Here is a 20,293-nt window from a genome sequence, read left to right as displayed (position 1 = left end):
TGTTCCTCAGATGTAATAAGACACATACATGTAAAAGAACCCACTCTGTTTTATTTTCCATGGATCTGGAGGTGACTACACAATATCCCACTCTTATTTGGGGTCTTATTTTTCTGATTCAGCTGTAGCCTGAATCACTGAATCTTTAAAGAAGTTGAATACAATTGGTCATTTCCCGCTGAAAGTCCATTGTGTACCAGTAAAATCATACTCATATTCTCCAAGTGTTTGGAGTAGTATTAAATACCAGCACGTTGCAAGTTAATCTCAGGCAAACAAATGAAAGAAAAAATAAATAAAACAAAAATAAATAAAAAAGAAAATGTCATGATGTCTCCCCTGTATTACTGGTAGAAATGCAAAATGCTGCTGTTGATGCTATGGAAAACCAACCATTGGCGGCTCCTCAGATCATTTAAGACTTATATGGTGGCATTGTGAGAAGTTAAGGAGATGAGGCCTGGTGGCTATACTAGCTTCAGAAAGCAAAAACAGGAGGATGCCCACAAGTTCAAGTCATAGCAAATTCTAGGATACCAAAGGCTACATAGCAAGACTCTATCTCATAAATAAACAAAACAAAAACAGTTAAGGAAGTTATTAATAAATTATGTAGGTCATAAGTAATTATCTTTATTTTAGCAATAGATTGTTAACATAAACATATTTTGTTCTAATTTAAGCATTCATGGAACTATCGCAGCTTATAGCAGTGCTATTCAAAGTGAATCTAAGGACCAGCCTGCACTGCAATGCATACAATTAGACTTAGGCAATCTTCTTTCCATGACATCTTGTTTACTTCAGAGTATTCTCTAATAGTCCAGGCTGGGCTTGAGCTCATAATCCTCAGTTGTCTGGATGCTGAGAATATAGGAGTATGCTACTCTGCCAGCTCCTTAAATATTTTTTCATATATATTTACACATACATACACACATATATAGGGAAATTAAAATATATGTACATTGTTTCCTCCCTCCAACCCTTCCCTTGCACTCCTACTTAATCTCTCTCAAATTAATGGTCTCTATTTCTTTAATTACTGTTACATATATTACATATTAATTACTATATATATATATATACACATATACATATATAGTCCTAAATATATAAATGCAACCTGCTCAGTCTGTGTTACTTGTATGTGTGTGTATATACATATATATGTGTGTGTGTGTGTGTATATATATATATATGTGTGTGTGTGTGTGTGTGTGTCTGTGTGTGTGTATGTATATGATATCAGAATTGACCGCCTGGCATTGACTGGTCAATTGGGAGATCTTCCCTAGGGAAGACTATTTTTGCCACTTTCAGTCATACAAGACTTTTTGATGAAGGAAGCTGTGTACTGATTGACTGTATTCCATTGCAAATCATGAACTAATACTGTGCAGACAGGTCCCACTGGCTTGGAGCCCAGAGTGTGCTGGCTTTGCCACTTCCCATGACAATAGCAAAAATTAAAACACTAACATTTAGAGTGTTTTTCATATAATATTAAATATCAATGTGCCACATAATAAATTTATTTAAAAATCAGTCACAGCTGTCACTGAATTTTACATTTATTCCACAGAGGCTCAGAAGTACATCTTTATCAGCATTCTAGTACTAATGCAGAAAATAGCTCTCCATGAAGATGTAAAGTTTTTATAATTTAAAATTTTTAAGTTTTAGGGGGCTGGAGAGATGGCTAAGTGATTGAGAGCACTGACTGCTCTTCCAGAGGACCCGGGTTCAAATCCCAGTACCCACATGGCAGTTCACAACTGTCTGTAAAAGAGTTCGATACCCTCACATAGATATACATGCATGCAAAACACCAATGCACACAAAAATGAAAATAAATAATTTTTTAGATGTAAGTTTTAAAATGGAAACAAACTTCATTGGAATAAAAATACTAGTATTTCAATATTCTAAAATGCACATTAGAGTACTGAAAACTGGTGTCACTATTCTGCAACTCAGGATGCAGTTCTTAACGTTGTGTCTTTCTTTATAAAGTGCTGTCAAAACATCTAGCCCAGGGTGGTTATTAATGATCCATGTAAGCTATGGGTTTGTAGAGGGCATGCTGAAGACGCTGACTATGTCCTTGTGTTAATCCAACACCAACCATCATCTTTCTCCCATCACATGTCAGAGGCAGGGAATTTCTAAAAGGGTGCATTTTGCTTCAGCCCTGTGATCAATCAGATGTTTTTTTCTGAAGTTCAGTTCTGTGTCTTTTTTCTTTCTTTTTAGTACCATCAGCAAAAAAGAATATACAGCAGAGAACAGGAAAAGCAAAATATGTTCAGCTATTCAGAACTTTACTGTTTTTTTTTTTTTGTTTTGTTTTTAGTGGAGCTATGTAATTTTTGTTTTTATTTTCAACAGATAAAAGCCTGCTGCTATTTCTCTGGTGTGTCCAGACCTATCACTGTGGGAGATGAAGGAGGGACCAAGAGAGCCCTTCCTTCCAGGGTTTCTAGCACCATCACCTTAAACATCCTCAAAGCCAAACAGAACAGTAATAAAGCTCTGGGTAGGTCGGTTATAACTCAGCTCTTACCACAATGAAGACAATATAAATATTCCTGCAGTACGAAAACAATAGATAGAATGGGGCGATAAAGCTAGATATGATAGAGGGCCCCTTTAATCCAAGCACTCAAGAGGCTAAGGCAGGAGGATGGTGAGGAAGCCAGTCTTGGCTACGTAAGAAAATCTTGTTTCAAAACAGATGAAATAGAAAAAGGATTGCAAGAACACTCTAGAGTCTTCAAAGCAGCTGGAAATGACTTCCTTGTACAAAAAACTTTCTGTACAGAACACTCTTACTGAATAGGATGTGCGTGTGCATGTGTTTTCCCCTGGAATTGAACCTAGGGCCTCACACATACTCACTAAGCAACATGTCCAACCCCAGAAAAGACATTTTAACTCTTTCTGAAGTTATATCTAAATCTAAAGCATTTGGAAATGAAGTCTGCGCTGCAGAATTCAAAGTTCTTATCCTTTTAAAACCAATCAATTTTGGTCTCAAAAGCTGAACTAGTTTACATTTTCAGAGTGTCTTCAAAGTGCCACATTGGTACCTGATGTTTTATATGCACTGCTTAACTGCTAAGCTTTTGTCCTTCAGAAAATGAAGAAAATGATACAACTTCTGTTATCTTTGTCTTACTATATATGATCTATGCCAAGATTAAATGTTGTTGAATAAAGAAATACAGTACCCAGACTGTAAAATACATAATGAACACACTAGACAAAAGAAAATGTCATTCAGTTCTGATGACTAAAAACTGTATCCTACTTCTCTCAATAAAAGAATTTTCAAATCAAAGACTTGTTTTCTTTTTGTGGTACTAGAGACCAAAGTCAGGGTCTCACACACTCAAGGTGAGCACTCCACCACTGAGCTTCATCATCAGCCCCGAAGGAGTCAGAGCTAAGGAAGGATGGTAGGCAAGTGTACAGTGGAGCATGTCCTTAATCCCAGCATTCAGCAAAGAGAGTCTGCGAGTTCAAGGCCAGACTGGGCAGGACAGCCACAGCTATAAATAAGACTCTGTCTCAAAAACACTAAACTACACAAACAAAAGGAAAAGTGATTTCATGAGTTTGCTTGATTGCACTTTGTAAGTTACCTGGACTCTCAGCTTTGCAGCATCCATCTTTTTACGGAACTCTCTCTGTAATTTTACCTTCAGAGCAACATCAGAAAGGTCTCTGCTTTCCAGCTCCTGTAGCTGCTTCCGGGTTTCAGTGACCTCCACTCTTGCCCGCTCAGCTTCATGCTCCAGTTTTGTTACCTTCAAAGAGTACTGTCTGCTCACACACTTGGCATTGTTACCTTCACCGAAACACAGCGGGAAGAAGAATTACAAACGACACCTCCAATCCTCTACTGTAAAACTCAGGTAATCCTTACCACCCAGCCTCATAATGACAGTTCCCATCCGCTTCCAGCTGGTCTCTTCACAGCCTTATCTTTTATGTTTTCATGTTCTACTTAAGAGCTATTCTTTGTGTGTGTGTCGACGCACAGACGTGTGGTGTCCCCTGGGGCCAGAAGAGGCTATCCCATTCTCTGGAGCTGGAGTTACAAATGCTTGTGAGTTGTCCAGAGGGGGTGCTACGAACCAAATCCAGGTCTCCCCAGCCCTGGTAAGCTGTTTTTATCTTCTGAATTTGCAGCTGAAGCTTGCTGGCATCAAGCCTCAGTTAAAACATGAGGAGGCTGGAGAGGTGGCTCAGTAGTTAGGGGTACTGGCTGCTCTTCCCAAAGACCCAGGTTCATCTCCCAGCACGCACATGGGAGCTCCACCACCCACAACTCCAGTTCCATGTGGCACATGCATGCAGGAAAAACATCCACATACTTTAAAGGAAAAAAAAAAGGTGTTAGGAAGGACTTGTCCTCTTATTTAGGAGATTTGAGCTCTGTGTCATTTATCATCTGTCTTCTTATTTTTAAAATTTGCTATGAAATATTTTACCTAAGAAACTTTTTTATATTTGGTAGGATGAGAATGTCTTTAATCTCAGCACTCAGGAGGCCAAGGCAGGCAGATTTCTTGAGTTTTAGGCCAGCCTGGCCTACAGAGAGAGTTCCAAGATAGTAAAGGCTACACACAAATATTCTGTCTTGAAAAAAAAAAAAAAAAAAAAAAACAAAACAAAACACAAAGAAAAAAAGCAAGGAAAAAGAAATGAAACCCCCTTGCTTAGGTTTAAGAGTTAATCGGTATTTGTAATAGCCATTCCATTTAAGCCTGGTTTTGCTTTGGTTTACTTCAACATGGGTCCCAGATATTTTGTATTTTGTTGTTTGTTTTTGAGACAAGGTTTCACTATGTAACCCTGGCTGGCCAAATCTTTCTATATAGACCTGGTCTCAAACTCACAAAGACCCAGCTGTCTCTGCCTCCTCAGTGCCAGAATTAAAGGTGTGTGCCACCACACACAACTGCATCCCAGATGTTAGATCATCTCACTTATAGTCCTTTAAATGCATTTGTATAAAGCACAGACATAACCAAAAGGTCTTTATCACACCAACATGAGTGCCCACTGGTCCATACTCAGACTTCCAGCTTCAACATGTCTTTTTAAATGGCTTATTTTAATCAGGATCTAAATAAGATTCAAAATATACCTGATTGTTTTATCTATTACAAATCCTTTCTTTAGAGCCGGGTGCAGTAGCACGTGCCTGTAATCCCTAGCACTTGGGGAGGCAGAGGCAGGTGGATCCCTGTGAATTAGAGGCCAGCCTGTTCTACAAAGTAAGGCCAGGACAGCCAAGGCTACACAGAGAAACTCTATTTCAGAAAGAAAGAAAAAAAAGGAAAGAAAGAAAGAGAAAGAGAAAGAAAAGAAAGAAAGAAAGAAAGAAAGAAAGAAAGAAAGAAAGAAAGAAAGAAAGAAGGAGAATCCTTTAACAAGAAGATGGCTCAGTAGGTAAAGGCACTGGCTGAGTTCAGTCCCTGGGACCCACATGATGAAAGAACTGATTCTCTCTACATGGATGCTGTGGCATGCATGGACACACACACAATAAGTAAATATAATTTAAAAAAAATTAAAGTATCCTTTAACACAGAGCTAACTATTCTCTTTTTTCATTTCAGTGACATAATTAAATATTTTTATTTTATTTACATTTATTTACCTATTTATTTATTGTGTGTGTCTGTGTGTGTGTGTCCCCAATAGCACAAGTGGAGGGTGGGGGAGGGGCTTACTTCCTTCTACAATGTGGGTCCTAGGAACTGAACTCCTGAGCTCCTAAGCTGTGTATGTTTCAGCTTTTCCCAGCTCCACAAACTTCTTTGTTGTTATCTCAGTAAATCCCAGCCGTTGCTTAAATTAGCAGAATCAATGCAACAGTTTTTAAAATATTTTCATTTTTTAAATAAAATGTAGTTCTTAACCTAAATGCATAGTGAACTATCTTCTCATTCTAAACTTCTATAAATATATAACAATAATGTATGCAACTAGAAGGCTGTCAGGCTAGCTCAGCAATAAAATATGTGCCTATCATGTATGAGGCCCTAGATTTAATCCCCACGTGCCCCCAATAAAGAAACTACACATAACAACAGTGTATTTTAGCAAACCTTAGATTGGTCATCATTTATTCAAAGACTAATATTTTATGAACCACTAATTTAAAAAAGAAGTTATAGGGCCAATTTTCCCATGCTCGGTAGCTGAACTGTTATGGATTTATGACACACACAATGGCCAGGCATAGGATGGGGGTGCACACCTTTACTCCACGCACGGGGGAGCTTTGAATGAGAATGGCTGCCATAGGTTCATTTATTTGAACGCTTGGTCTGCAGTTGGTGGAAATGTCTGGGAAGGATTTGGAGGTATAGCCTTATTAGAGGAGGTGTGTCACTGGGGGTGAGCTTAGTGGTCTCAAAAGGTCACACCATTTTCAGTTTGCTTTCTCTGCCTGGTGCTTGTGAATGGAGATGTGAACTCTTAGCTACTACTCCAGCACCATGGTGCCTGCCTGTTACTCTGCTCCCACCATGATGGTCATGGACTTACTTTCTGAAGCTGCAAGTCCCCGATTAAACACTTTTTTTCTAAGTTGCCTTGGTCATGGTATCTCTTTAGAGCAAAATAAAAGTAGTAACTGAGATACCTGGGGAGTCAGAGGCAGGCAATAGATATCTATGATCTACAAAGTGAGACCCTGCTCAAAACAAAGAGACACATATCGATTTCATAAGATACTAAGGCATAAAAAGAATATTGAAATAGTATTGATGCCTCTGTTCTTATTAGTGGCAGGCATGGGTGCTGAGTGGGAGAAGTATTCACTGAGAACACTATAAGCAAGCATACACAATTCCTTTTACTAATCTCCATCTCTGAAGACTTTTAGGAAAGGCCCAGGCCATCCTTGGCCCTAACTAGTAAAATGGTTTGTTGGTGTTACTAGCCCTTAAGATCTGGTTACACCTATCTTTGTTTTATAAACCTACCTAAGACATATCTGATTGCTTGATTAAACAGCCTATACCTGGGCAGGGCAGAATGGGGTAGGCGTGGCTAAGGTTTCCAGGCTTTGGAATCATGGGAAATGGTTGGGAAGAGAGGAAGGAGGAAGACGCCATGATGAATTAACCTGAAGAAGAAATCTGAAGAATAAATGGAGGCAATACGAAGGACTCCAATAATGGCGTGAAAAGGCCCAGATAAAGAATAAAAGCAAGTACTTTTAAGATTATGGGCGGAAGATAGGATGGTTAAGGAGGATGGCATTGGATGTGGTCTGGGAGGTGGATGGTGAGGATATTCAGACAGCATAGGTACAAATACCTGCCTGGCCTAAGTTAAACAAGGCAATTATAAAATCAAACAGGTGGCTGTGTCTTATTATTATTATTAGCAGGTTAGATAATACCACTATGATAATCACAGGGCAAGTAATAATTAAAAACATATAGCTCAACACTCATATTTTAAATTTATTACAACTTGGATGCCTTCTGTTTTAAAGCAGTCATAGATGTACATAGCTACAAAAGCATATGTGCTCAGTGAGCTCCAGGGTGAGACAGTGACCCAAAAGACCATTTATTCCCAGAGGTAATAACTCAACCCTGAAACTGTGGGGATGCCACCACAGGCCACACAGCTTGACCTCACTCCCACACAAAGGAGTATGTTTCTTCAGATCCTTTAAATGAGACCAGAGATGTTTGCATTGGAATTAGGGAAAAAAAAAAAATGCAGGAATCTCTTCCACCTTCAATTCTTTGCTGAAGTTCAAAGTAGTCAAGGCTGAACATTTGAGACTCCTGGGAAGAAAAAGACCCAAATGCCCAAGTTTCCCTTGTTTCAGGCAAACCTAACCTGCCTGATGATGGGCATGGCATCCACCCCCAGCCTGACAAAGGGCAGACATGGGACAAGGGCTAAAAGCTTGGTTTACCAAAGAAAATAACTCTTAAGAACAAATCTTTATATTCTCAGAGAAATAAACATCGCAGACAACTAAACTAGGCATGGTGGTGCATGCCTGTGATCCCAGTACTTGGGGAGGCAGAGGCAGGCGGTTCACTGTGAGTTTCAGGCCAGCATCTACAAATCAAGTCCAGGACAGCCAAGGCTACACAGAAAAATCCTGTCTCAAAAAAAAATTTTTTTTTAAAAAATTACCTACAAGTAAGGTACAATATTTAATGTTAACAATAAACTATCAGGCTGGGCTTATAGCTAATTGGTACAATACTTGTGCAGAGTGCTCAAATCCCTGGGTTCAATCCCAGTACACACACACAAAAAAAAAATTAAAAGTGAACTCTCTAAGTCAACACTGACTAATAATTAAAAGTAATTATTCTTAGGAAATAACTTATTTGACAGCAGTTGCCCAGCACAGCAAACACCTAAGTTGCTTTTGCTTTAATTTTGTTATTACTGTTGTTTTATTTCAGAGGGAGTGTCATTCTGTAGCCCAGGCTGCCCTGGAATTCACTACTTGGCCCACACTGGCCTCGAACTCAGAAACCCTCCTCTTCCTCTAAAGTGCTGGGAACACAGAGGTGAGCCCCCTCCTGCCCTTCAGGAAAGAGGAAGGGACAGAATGTTCCTTTGAGGTATACACATTTAGTGCCATGACACTTCAGCCAGCACAGAGCTCACGCTAGCTAGCGAGTCCTGCACTCCCTGGCTCTGAGACACATCTGCTTAAATGCACTCGAGCTGCAGGGGGCAGTTGTGAGCTACAGACACTGGAGTGTGTGGCGGCACTTCCAGGGCAGTCTCGGCTGCTTTCTCACACAAACACAAGGCACTGTTACCTGTTTTGATTAACTCTTTGATCAGATCTTCTTTCATCCTGATGTTAATCGTAAGCTCTCTCATTTTCTGTTTAGCTTTGTTAAGTATGAGTTCTGAAGTCCTTAGTTTTTGAAAATTTAACTCTTGACTCTCCTGGAGAGATTCCATCTTCAAATCTTTAAAATCAAAGACACAAAAATCCCTGTGTATAAAATACTCAACCAAGTAGAATTTTAAAACAAAAACAGAACAAAAGCAATTTAAAGTGTCTTAGTTACTTTTCGATTGCTGTGACAAAACAACATGACCAATGCAATTAATAAAAGCTAGCAATGAATTTGGCTTACAGTTTCAGAGGGTTGGAGTCCATGATGTCAGAGACAAGGCATGGCAGCAGGGGCAGCCCAGAGCGCATATGTTGACTCACAACCATGAAGCAGAGAGAGCACTCTGGGAATGGTGGCAGGGTTTTGAATCCTCAAAATCTGTCCCCAGCGGCACTTTTCCATCAACAAGGTCACACCTAATGCTTTCCAAACCATCCTACCAACTGGAGACCAAGTATTCAGATAGGCCAATGGGGCTGTTCTCCTCTATGCCAGCACATAGAGTTAGCAGGAGGGCTCACAGGAAGCTTGTACCGCAATTGACACCTAAAGTTCCAGCTTACAGGAAGTTGTTGGTTTAATAGTTTTTCATTTAGAATATACATCTTTATACATATAGCTATGCATATATTTTTACCATACCCCATAAAGTTGGAAGAATAGTTACAGCTCTCTTTAGCCACAGTCATTTCGGGTAACTAACGATGAGAGCCTCTGCCTGGCTCCTCAGGGGTGTGCTGGAGCACTGTGTATCAGTGTCCGGAGCACACAAAGCACAATGTCTTGTTTGATTACTTCCTTTCCTAACTGGGCTTGTAAAGACCAGTGCATGTGCTTATGTACACTCTGGCCCGAGTTTCTTTTGTGGCTGCAGACCAGTAACAAATGAATCAAGGATAGCACTTGACTAGCACTTGTCACTACTATTTCTACATTTTTGGTAGATATTACAAGCATCTGCTCTTGAAAGGATGTATTTTCATAATTTGACACTTTTCATGTTAAATTCTGTATAAACTTACTTTTGTGTATTAACCCACTTATAGGTCAAAATGAGGAAAGCTAAACTATCTTATTGGAATAGCAGAAGTTATGGGCACATGCTGCTCTTGCAGAGGACCTGAGTTTGGTTCCCAGAGCCCATGCTGGGTGGCTCACAACTGTAACTTCAGCCCCAGGGGATTGAAAACTGGCCTCTGCAGGATTTGTGCTTATGTACACAAACCCACACAGAGACACATGATTTGGAAAAATAAAATCTGTATAAAAAATACTGCGAATTGTGGCTATATAACTTCAGTTTTACAAGTCTTAATTAAAATATAATTACATCATACCCCTCCCTTTCCTCCCTTCTGCTCTCCCATGTTAACTTACTTCAACCCTTTCCATGCTCCTCCACTGCTGAACTTCATGGCTTCTTTCTCTTTGATTATGACTGTTATACATATATCTCATACAACCGTTTTTAATAAAAACTCCTATCAGTTTGTTCCAGAACATTACTAGCACTAATCGGGCTTCAAGATGGTGACAAAGTGCCAAGTGCCCAGAGCCCAGCACACCCCCACAGTGCACTGTATGGTCAGCAGCGGTGCAGCGTCTGAGCTTCTATCCTCAAAGTTTATGTCTCCAGCTAGAGCTGACTGCTAGAAACCTTTTATTTTTGTTTTTGAGACAGGGGCTCTTTAAGTGACCCAGGGTTACCTCAAACTCTTAATCCTCCTGCCTTGCAGTGCTGAGACTGCAGGTGTAGAAGTGCACTCAGGTTCTTTAAAGTATTGAGGAAAACCAGGCAGTGGCACACACCTTTGGTCCCAGGACTTGGGAGGCAGAAGCAGGTGTATCTGTGAGTTCAAGGCCAGCCTGGTCTACAGAACAAGTTCCAGGACAGCCAGGGCTACACAGAGAAATCCTCCTGTCTAGAAAAAAACAAAACAAACCAAAAGTCTGTTAAGGGCTAATACCTTGGAACACTAGAGGCAGAACAGAGCCTATGATGTCAGCTCCATCAGCAGGAAAGCTCTGCTGTGCACTTCTGGCTTTGAGAGGACCTGGGTACTCCTTAAATGACACTAAAAAACCAGCCCTACATCTTCGCTGTCTGAAGGACACCTACCTCCATTCCCCAGATAGGACCGCTGCACTTCATCCGGAGTATCACTCAGTTCAACAAGAGAGCAAACAGAGCCTGGCTTTTTGACCCACGAGTGACTTCTAGATCTAAAAAGAAAATATTTTTAGAAGATTAAGATTGATGGCAACTTCCTTGTTAGCATTTCCTAGACTCTCAAATTAGATCCTCCAAAAGGTAACAGAATGTTTTAAAAAGGTAATTGTACAGAATAAGCAGATTTTACTAATATTTTTTAAAATAATGGGATTACCTCCATCTTAGATCCAATGTTTGTAGCCACTGTGGCAGAATACAGAACCAAGCCAAACCAAACAAACCAACTCTCTGAAAGCTTAAGTCCAGTGGCTCAGTGGTTAAGAGCACTTGTTGCTCTTGCAGAGGGCCCAGGTGGCCACATGGCCACAAGCAATCATCCATAACTCCAGGCTCAGAGAAGCTGAAGCCCTCTTCTTGCTTCTTAGACAAAGGCAGGCAGGTGGTACAAAGACATACATGTAGGCAAAACACTCATACACAGAAAATAAATAAAATTTTTTGCTCTGTTGCTCTCCTTGTGGAGTTTCTGGCCCCTCCAGGTCTATCTCCCCCTTCTTCCATGAGATTCCTGCATTCTGGTCAAAGTTTGGCTAGGAGTCTCAGTATCTCCTTCGATACCCTGGTGGGTAGAGTCTTTCAGAGGCCCTCTGTGGTAGGCTCCTGTTCTATTCCTTGTCTTCTCCTACTTCCAATATCTATCCTGTTTGTCCTTCTGAATGAGGATTGAGCATCTTACCCAGGGCCCTCCTTGTTGTTCAGCTTCTTTAGGACTATGATTTTAGTATATTTATCCTATATTTTATGGCTAACATCCACTTATAAGTAAATATATACCATATGCATTTTTTTACTTCTGGGTTACCTCACTCAGGATGATCTTTTCTAGTTCCCACCATTTGCCTGCAAATTTCATGATTTCCTTGTTTTTAATTGCTGAGTAGTATTCTACTGTGTAAATTTACCAGTTTCTGTACATTCTTAGTTGAGGGACATCTGGGTTGTTTCCAGATTCTGGCTATTATGAATAAAGCTGCTATGAACATAGTTGAGCAAATGCCCTTGCTGTATGGTTCAGCATCTTTCAGATATATGCCCAGGAGTGGTATAGCTGGATCTTGAGGTAGCACTATTCCTAATTTTCTGAGAAAGCGCCAGATTGATTTCCAAAGTGGTTGTACAAGGTTACATTCCCACCAGCAATGGAGGAGACCAAAAGAGCCAAAAAACCTGGGCCCAGGGTGGCCTGCAGAGACTGATACTCCAACCAAGGACCATTCATGAAGATAACCTAGAACCCCTGCACAGATGTAGTCCATGGCAGCTCAATCTCCAAGTGGGTTCCCTAGTAATGGAAACAGGGGCTGTCTTTGACATGAACTCAGTGTCTGGCTCTTTGTTCACCTCCCTCTGGGGGGTGCAGCCTTGCCAGGCCACAGAAGATGATGATGCAGCCTGATAGGCTAGGGTCAGACAAAAGGGGAGGAGGTCATTCCCTACCAGTAGACTAGGGAAGAGGCATAGGGGGAGAAGAGGGAGAGTAAGTGGGACTGGGAGGAGATGGGGGTAGGGGGCTAGAGCCAGGATACAAAGTGAATACGTTATAATAAATAAATACATAAATAGAAAAATAAATACTAAATAAATTTTTTTAAAATAAAAAACTGGGGCTGGAGAGGTAGCTCAGAGGTTAAGAGCACTATCTGCTCTTCCAGAGGTCCTGAGTTCAATTCCCAGCAACAACAACCATCTATAATGAGGTCCGGTGCCCTCTTCTGGCATGTGGGTGTACATGCGGACAGAGTATTGTATACATAATAAATAAATAAATCTAAAAAAAAAAAACAAAAAACCTGACTTCTGTTCAAACACTATTTTCTTAATAAATTAAGATGACAGTAGATTTAGCAGGAACTACCCACTGCTTATTAACTGGAAAAGGCACTACAATGAAAAACCCACCAACAATATAATAATGCTTACCAAAGGGCGCTCTATGCAACATACCTAATTCTAGATTTCTCCTGGCCCTCTGATTCTTCGTCATCACTGTTGTCAGAAAACTGGCAGTGCAGAACTTCATCTTGCTCTTCTAAGTGACCCATCAGCATGTGACTTCGCGTTCGGAACCCAGCGAATACTTGATCCAGAGAGTATACAGGAGGACTTGAGTAGACCTTGCGAGTGATCCCCACCCAACAACAAAAGAGGTGACTCTTTAATGTCAACTTTTATCCTAGGGCTCATAATGCTTTAGACAGGATATTGGTAAGTACTCTTATGTAGCCAATCATTGAAAATATGCTCCCTGTAAAACGTCAAAATTAATTCCACAGTACCATTCTACTTCACAGATACAAGTTTCAGACACTATACAGCCTTTTCTATTTTAAATGATGATTTTATGGAGAACAGTAATCAAAAAGTCCTAGGGAAGCATGAAAACATCCTCGCTTTCTGGCATAGCTTGTGGTCCTCAGCAAAAGTGCTCATAATCACTGTCCCAGATTGAAGCTCTTGAGGAAGAGGAGCTACTGTGCAATGCACAGCCCCTCCATCCCAGTCCCAACACAGTCTCCCATCTGCACTCTCCCCATTATGGCGACATTCCAAACCTGAAAGCCAGACAGTCACCCAGCCTTGATACGTGCAGAGGACAGATGTTGCTAATTAATGCAAATGATACATTCAGCGTATATTATACAATAAGTAAATATTATAGGCCAGTTGGGAATATTGTAACATTTCTACTAAAACAAAATGCCTTTTAAATGCTCAAAAATGACCTTGGAAACATGATGGAGTAGAAATAGCTTTTATATTTTTGTTCTAGGTTCTATTTCCAAATATTTCCTTGTCTGTCACCTCTCAATAAGGAAACAACAGGGTGACTTCTCAAAAAGAAAGTAAATAATGAAGTCTTAAGGAGACATGCAATGTGTTAGGGTGAATCACTGCATAAGCTATTAAAACTATAGTGTATAGAAAGGCATATAGTCTATATATCACAGGTATTTAGCTGAGGAGCTATTGGCAGATGATGGGAAAGGGAATGTAGGAGTGTGGCCACTGGTAAGTTCCACATACTCCAGTGGGTGACCCCCTGCCCATGCAGGGGACATATGGGCAACACTAACTGGACTTAGTGGATTAAATAAGTAAGTAATTATAAAAGGAGGACATGCAATTGGGAGGAAGATGTGACAGGGGTCCTGTGGGAAGTTGGAGAGGGAAAGAAAGAGATGGATGTTATTATATTCATATATGAAATTTCAAAGGAAAATGAAAACTTAAAAATTATAGTGGAGCCCTCACATACCTCGATCCCAAAGTGTGTGCTTGGCACCAGTCCTTTCATCTGATTTCTGTGTTCCTATGCTTGGTCATCAGAGGGACTGGCAACAATGAGGTGGACAGGTAGAAAAGTTTCCTAAGTGGCCTCCCAGTGCTGAGGACTGAGGCACAAGGAAGAGGGCACCCTGGCCCTTCCCAATAGCTCCCTTCTTTCTGTTTCACAAACACTGATGAAATAAAGCTTTCCTGCCACATGCTCCTTGGACCTGATATTCTGCCTTATAAATGGCCTGGAACAAGAAGCCAAGCAAGCAAGGACTCACCCCCTACAGCCCATAAGCCAAAACAAAGCTTTCCTCCTTGGAGTTGCTTTTCTTGGATATTTGGCCACAGTGATGCAAAAGTCTGGTGTTCTTTTCTAGTAGTCAACGGAAATTAACCACATAGTCAACCATAAAGAAAATGTTAGTAGTTTCCCAAAGCAAGACTGAAACTAATAACTACAATGGTTTAACATGTAAAACCCAAGCATTTAAACTCGAAAAACTACAGGTAAGGACAGCATTTGTCTTACTGACCCTGAGGCACCATGCCTGGGCTGTATCGGGTACCGTGGATATGCAGCGAGGATACAGCAGGGCAGCACTGTTGAGCCAGCACTCTCATAAACTCTGTACACCCCACCAGGGTCCCCATGCTTACCATAAGGAACCTGAGCTCACTTAGGTTTAGTTATAGCTAAACTTTCCTGACACCTACCTACACCTTGCTGTTTCACCAATTTCTCAGCCTTCTGATTAACTTACTACATAGATCTCAAAAAAAAATTATATCCATTCATAACATTAGTAAGTAGAAACAAAAACTCAATCTGATAATTAGGTCATTTTCATAGTAAACTCTTTGATTTATTCCATACAAATCTACATTGTGGCTGGAAAGACGTACAATGGTTAAGAGGACTGGTTGCTCTTGGAGAGGACCTGGATTTGGTTCCCAAAACCTGCATGGCAGCTCACGACTGGACTCTGGTTCCAGAGGATCTGATGCCTTCTCCAGCTCACAGGGCACCAGGAAAGCACACGAGGTGCGTACACACACACAGGCAAAGCATCCATACATATAAGATAAAAATGTAAGGAAAATCTACATAGACATATATTTACAAATAAAAATTAAAACCAATTTTCATATGATGCTTATGCCATCTTGACTGTCCAGTCGATAATGCCAAATGACACAGAAGCTTCACTTGAGAACAAAGACCAGTTAGATAAAACAAACAAATGCCACTGCCTGTCCTCACTTCATTTTGAGAGGTTACAGGGACAGGGTCTTGACACCATTAAACTAGCCATGTCTGAAAGCACAGCAGCAGGGGCAGCTTTTACTGGCTCAATAGTCCCTCTAAACCTTTCTAGACATTCTCTTACTTACTAATTTTTATCTTTGAAATACTTAAAAGAAAATGTACATATGGAAGTGTCCATAAAACCAAAAGAAAAAAAAAAGAACTCCTAAGACTTTATAACCGAGGGGGCGGAGCCAAGATGGCGACTAGCACACAGTTTCTGAGCTGTGGAAAAGCTAACTGTCTGAGTTGGTGAGTGGAAGGACCTCTAACCCAGGAAAACAACGGTGAGGCTTTCTAAACAACAAGGAACATCGCAGGAGGTGAAAACCTGGGTCTCAGGTCACCCAGGGACTTGTTTGGGGAAGGTAAGAAACGATCCTTCCGGCATTCCCCTCCCCCCAGACCTCCTTCCTCCTTGGCACAGCGGACTCAGCTTTCTCAGTGCAGACGTAACTGCCTGGGGCCTGCAGCCGCTGAGGCGGAGCTCCAAGCCCTTTAGCGGCAAGTGCCAGCAGTACCCATCTCAGAGTCCCAGATCCGCATGGCGGCTGCACCATCCTCCCAGGGCCCGAGTCTGCTAGACGCCATACTAGCTCCGCAGGATGGCGATCACTGATGGTACGGCCCGCCCAATCCCACAGGGACAGAGAATACGCTATATACTCACCAAAACCAGGCAGAAACGCCACACTAGCTAGGCACACCAGGCGATGCGAGAGCACAATGAAGAGACCCCAGGACTTCCCAGAAAGCATCTGGACTAGCAACCCAGTCTCCAGTTACAGCAGGACTTTCTAACCTGGCGGTGGAGCAGCATTGAACTGGCGGGGCACATCAGCCCTCCAGTTTAAGACTAACCAGGGCCAAACCAGAGAACAGAGAGCCTGGTTACCCCGATCCCTACTGACGTGACCACCTTGAAATCTCCAGCTGCAGCAAGACCTCATAACCTGGCAGTGACAGCAGCAAGGAGCTGGCGGAGCACATCAAAGAAGCAGGGCCAAACCAGAGAGCAGAGAGCCCGGATACCTCGATCTCTGCCAAGTGACCTGCCTGTAAGTGAGTGCACCCTTGAGAATCTGCAGATCCCCAGATCCTGGATCCTTCTAAAACAGAAGCCAGGCATCGAACCCCCTCCCACCCACATACCCACTTTGGGAAACAGAGGGGCACTTGGGACATTGAAGTTCCTGCTCTGTGGGTCTAATTGAGGAGTTAAGGCAGTTAATGCCAGAAATTGTGCTGCTATCATCACTAGCGCCTGCGACATATACAGTGCAGAGCCTCTCCCACACACTCAAGGGTTCAACATTAGCCATCACTCTGTCCCTTGAGACACACGTCTACACACACTTACACACACACACACAAACACACACACATGCACGCACACACTTGCATTTGCCCCATCTGTGCCTGCGTAGTTTTCTCCCACAGGTACAGCTAGTCCTCAGCACACACTAAGGACACGGGACCTCTCTCAGCTTTCTGAAGAACTCTCCAGACACCAGAGAGAGACAGTACCAGTCTGATCTGCAGAATCCAAAAACAAACAGGGAAGGTTTCAGATAAGCCAATGGCTAGGGGTAGGTGAAAGAACACTTCCAACATAAATCAGGACATCATGACTTCACCAGGAAACCCCAAAATTGATGGATACTCCAATTCATCAGAAGCACAGGAAAATGACCTTAAAGCCATGCTTACCCAATTATTTGAGGCTCATAAGGAGGAAATGAACAAATCCTTCAAAGAGTTGGCTAGTCAATTGGAGGTAAAGAAAGAAGAAATAGACAAAATCGTTAAAGAAACACAGGCAAACATAGCCAAACAAATAGAGGCACAAGTAGAGATAAAAATTAGTGGCATATAAAAAGGAAATGAACAAAGAAATAGAGACCGTCATAGAGAGACAGGAATACAAATTCAAATAGATGAAAGAAATGGTGCAAGGCATGAAAACAGAATTGGAATCAATAAAGAAAACACAAAATGAGAAAACCCTTGAGCTGGAGAACTTGGAGAAAAGATCAGGAACCACAAAAGTAAGCATCACCAACAGAATACAAGAGATGGAAGAGAGAATCTCTGGAGCTGAAGATACACTTGCAGAAATTGATACTTCTCTTAAAGAAAAAGTGAAATCAGAAAAGTTCCAATCACAAAATATCCAAGATATCAAGGATGCTATGAAAAGACAAAATCTAAGAATAATAGGAATTGATGAAAAAGAAGACTCCAGGCTCCAAGGTCCAGAAAATATTTTCAAGAAAATCATAGAAGAAAATTTTCCCAACTTAAAGAAAGAGATGTCCATAAATATACAAGAGGCCTACAGAACTCCAAATAGACTAGACCAGAAAAGAAACACATCACATCACATCATAGTCAAAACACTAAATCTACAGAACAAAGAAAAGATATTAAAAGCAGCAAGGGAAAAAGGCCAAGTAACATATGAAGGTAGACCTATCAGAATCACACTGGACTTCTCATCAGAAACTATGAAAGCCAGAAGGGCCTGGACAAGTATCATGAAGACTCTAAGAGATCACAAATGTCAACCCAGACTACTATACCCTGCAAAGCTTTCAATCAACATAGATGGAGAAAACAAAATATTCCATGACAAAACTAAATTTACGCAGTATCTACACAGCAAACCAACCCTACAGAAGATACTAGAAGGAAAACTCCAATCCAACGAAAACAACTTCACCCAAGAAAACAGGGCATACAGAGAATATCCCAACAAAAATGAAAGGAAAACAAGCAATGAAACAGGGTAAGATCACCGACTCCATTACAAAAGGAACTAACATGTATTGGTCACTACTATCTATCAGTATCAATGGACTCAACTCACCAATAAAAAGACACAGGCTAACAGAATGGTTGTGGAAACAGGATCCAACATTCTGTTGCATCCAAGAAACACACCTATGCAACAAAGATAAACACTACCTCAGAGTAAAGGGCTGGAAAACTGTTTTTCAAGCAAATGGTTCCAGAAAACAAGCTGGAGTAGCCATCCTAATATCTAATAAAACAGACTTTCATCCAAAGTTAATCAAAAAAGATAAGGAGGGCCACTATATTCTCATCAAAGGAAAAATCCACCAAGAGGACATCACAATCTTGAATATTTATGCCCCAAATATAAGAGCACCTACATTCGTAAATGAAACATTATTAAAGCTTAAATCATACATTGATCCTAATACCTTAATAGTGGGAGACTTCAACACCCCACTCTCATCAAGGGACAGATCAACTAGACAGACACCAAATAGGGAAATAAAAGCACTCACAGAATCCCTAAATTAAATGGACCTAATAGACGTCTACAGATCTTTTCACCCAAACTCAAAAGAGTACACCTTCTTTTCAGCACGGCATGGAACCTTCTCTAAAATAGACCATATAGTGGGTCACAAAGCAAGCCTCAACAGATACAAAAGGATTGAAATAATCCCTTGTATACTATCTGACCACCATGGACTAAAGCTGGATATCAATAACAACAGAAACAACAAAAAGCCGACACGCACATGGAAACTGAACAACTTACTACTCCATGACAGCTGGGTTAAGGAAGAAATAAACAAAGAAATTAAAGACTTCCTAGAATTCAATGAAAATGAAGGCACAACATACCCAAATTTATGGGACACATTGAAAGCAGTGCTCAGAGGAAAATTTATAGCACTAAGTGCCTGCAAGAAGAAATTCGTAACATCACATACAAACAACTTAATGGCCCAACTGAAAACCCTAGAAAAAAAAGAAGCAGATACACCCAAGAGGAGCAGATGGCTGGAAATAATCAAACTCAGGGCTGAAATCAATCAATTAGAAACAAATAAAACTATCCAAAGAATCAATGAAACAAAAAGCTGGTTCTTTGAGAAAATCAACAAGATAGACAAACCCTTAGCCAAACTAACTAAAAAGCAGAGAGAAACTATACAAATCAGCAAAATCAGAAATGAAAATGGGGACATAACTACAGACACTGAGGAAATCCAAACAATTATTAGGTCATACTACAAAAACCTATATGCCACAAAATTTGAAAATCTAAATGAAATGGATAATTTTCTTGACAGATTCCATCTACCAAAATTAAGCCAAGATCAGGTAGAAAGACTGAATGGCCCTATATCTCCCAAGGAAATTGAAGCAGTCGTTAACAGTCTCCCTTCCAAAAAAAGCCCTGGACCAGATGGCTTCAGCGCAGAATTCTACAAGACCTTCAAAGAATGCTGACACCAATTCTCCTCAAACTATTCCACAAAATAGAAACAGAAGGAACACTACCAAACTCATTCTATGAAGCCACAGTCACCTTGATACCTAAACCACACAAAGATCCAACAAAAAAAGAGAACTTCAGACCTATCTCTCTTATGAACATTGATGCAAAAATACTCAATAAAATATTTGCAAACCGAATCCAAGAACACATCAAAGATATCATCCATCATGAAAAAGTAGGCTTCATCCCAGGCATGCAAGGGTGGTTCAACATACGGAAATCCATCAATGTAATCCACC

General features: G+C 40.8%; 1 protein-coding gene and 1 long non-coding RNA gene across 4 annotated transcripts in view; one reads left to right on the top strand and one right to left on the bottom strand.

The window, feature by feature from the left end:
• Window positions 1–3,271, top strand: part of LOC132653143 (uncharacterized) — a 48,268-nt gene extending 44,997 nt beyond the window's left edge. The window contains exon 7 of the long non-coding RNA XR_009590878.1: window positions 2,392–3,271. This is a non-coding gene — a long non-coding RNA (uncharacterized LOC132653143). The remainder of the gene's footprint in view (window positions 1–2,391) is intronic.
• The window catches only part of Kif27 (kinesin family member 27), a 73,298-nt gene that overhangs the window by 32,718 nt on the left and 20,287 nt on the right, over window positions 1–20,293 (bottom strand). For all 3 annotated transcript variants that reach the window (XM_021654275.2, XM_060380566.1, XM_060380567.1), the window contains 4 exons: window positions 13,096–13,265; window positions 11,038–11,141; window positions 8,832–8,987; window positions 3,648–3,853 (listed from right to left, as the gene is read on the bottom strand). In XM_021654275.2, coding sequence (XP_021509950.1) covers window positions 3,648–3,853; window positions 8,832–8,987; window positions 11,038–11,141; window positions 13,096–13,265 — 636 coding nt within the window. The remainder of the gene's footprint in view (window positions 1–3,647; window positions 3,854–8,831; window positions 8,988–11,037; window positions 11,142–13,095; window positions 13,266–20,293) is intronic.

Source organism: Meriones unguiculatus, chromosome 3 (genome assembly GCF_030254825.1).
Source record: "Meriones unguiculatus strain TT.TT164.6M chromosome 3, Bangor_MerUng_6.1, whole genome shotgun sequence".
NCBI lineage: Eukaryota > Metazoa > Chordata > Mammalia > Rodentia > Muridae > Meriones > Meriones unguiculatus.
The sequence above is the reverse complement of the archived record's forward strand: the minus strand, read 5'-3'. Positions and strand labels throughout refer to the sequence as shown.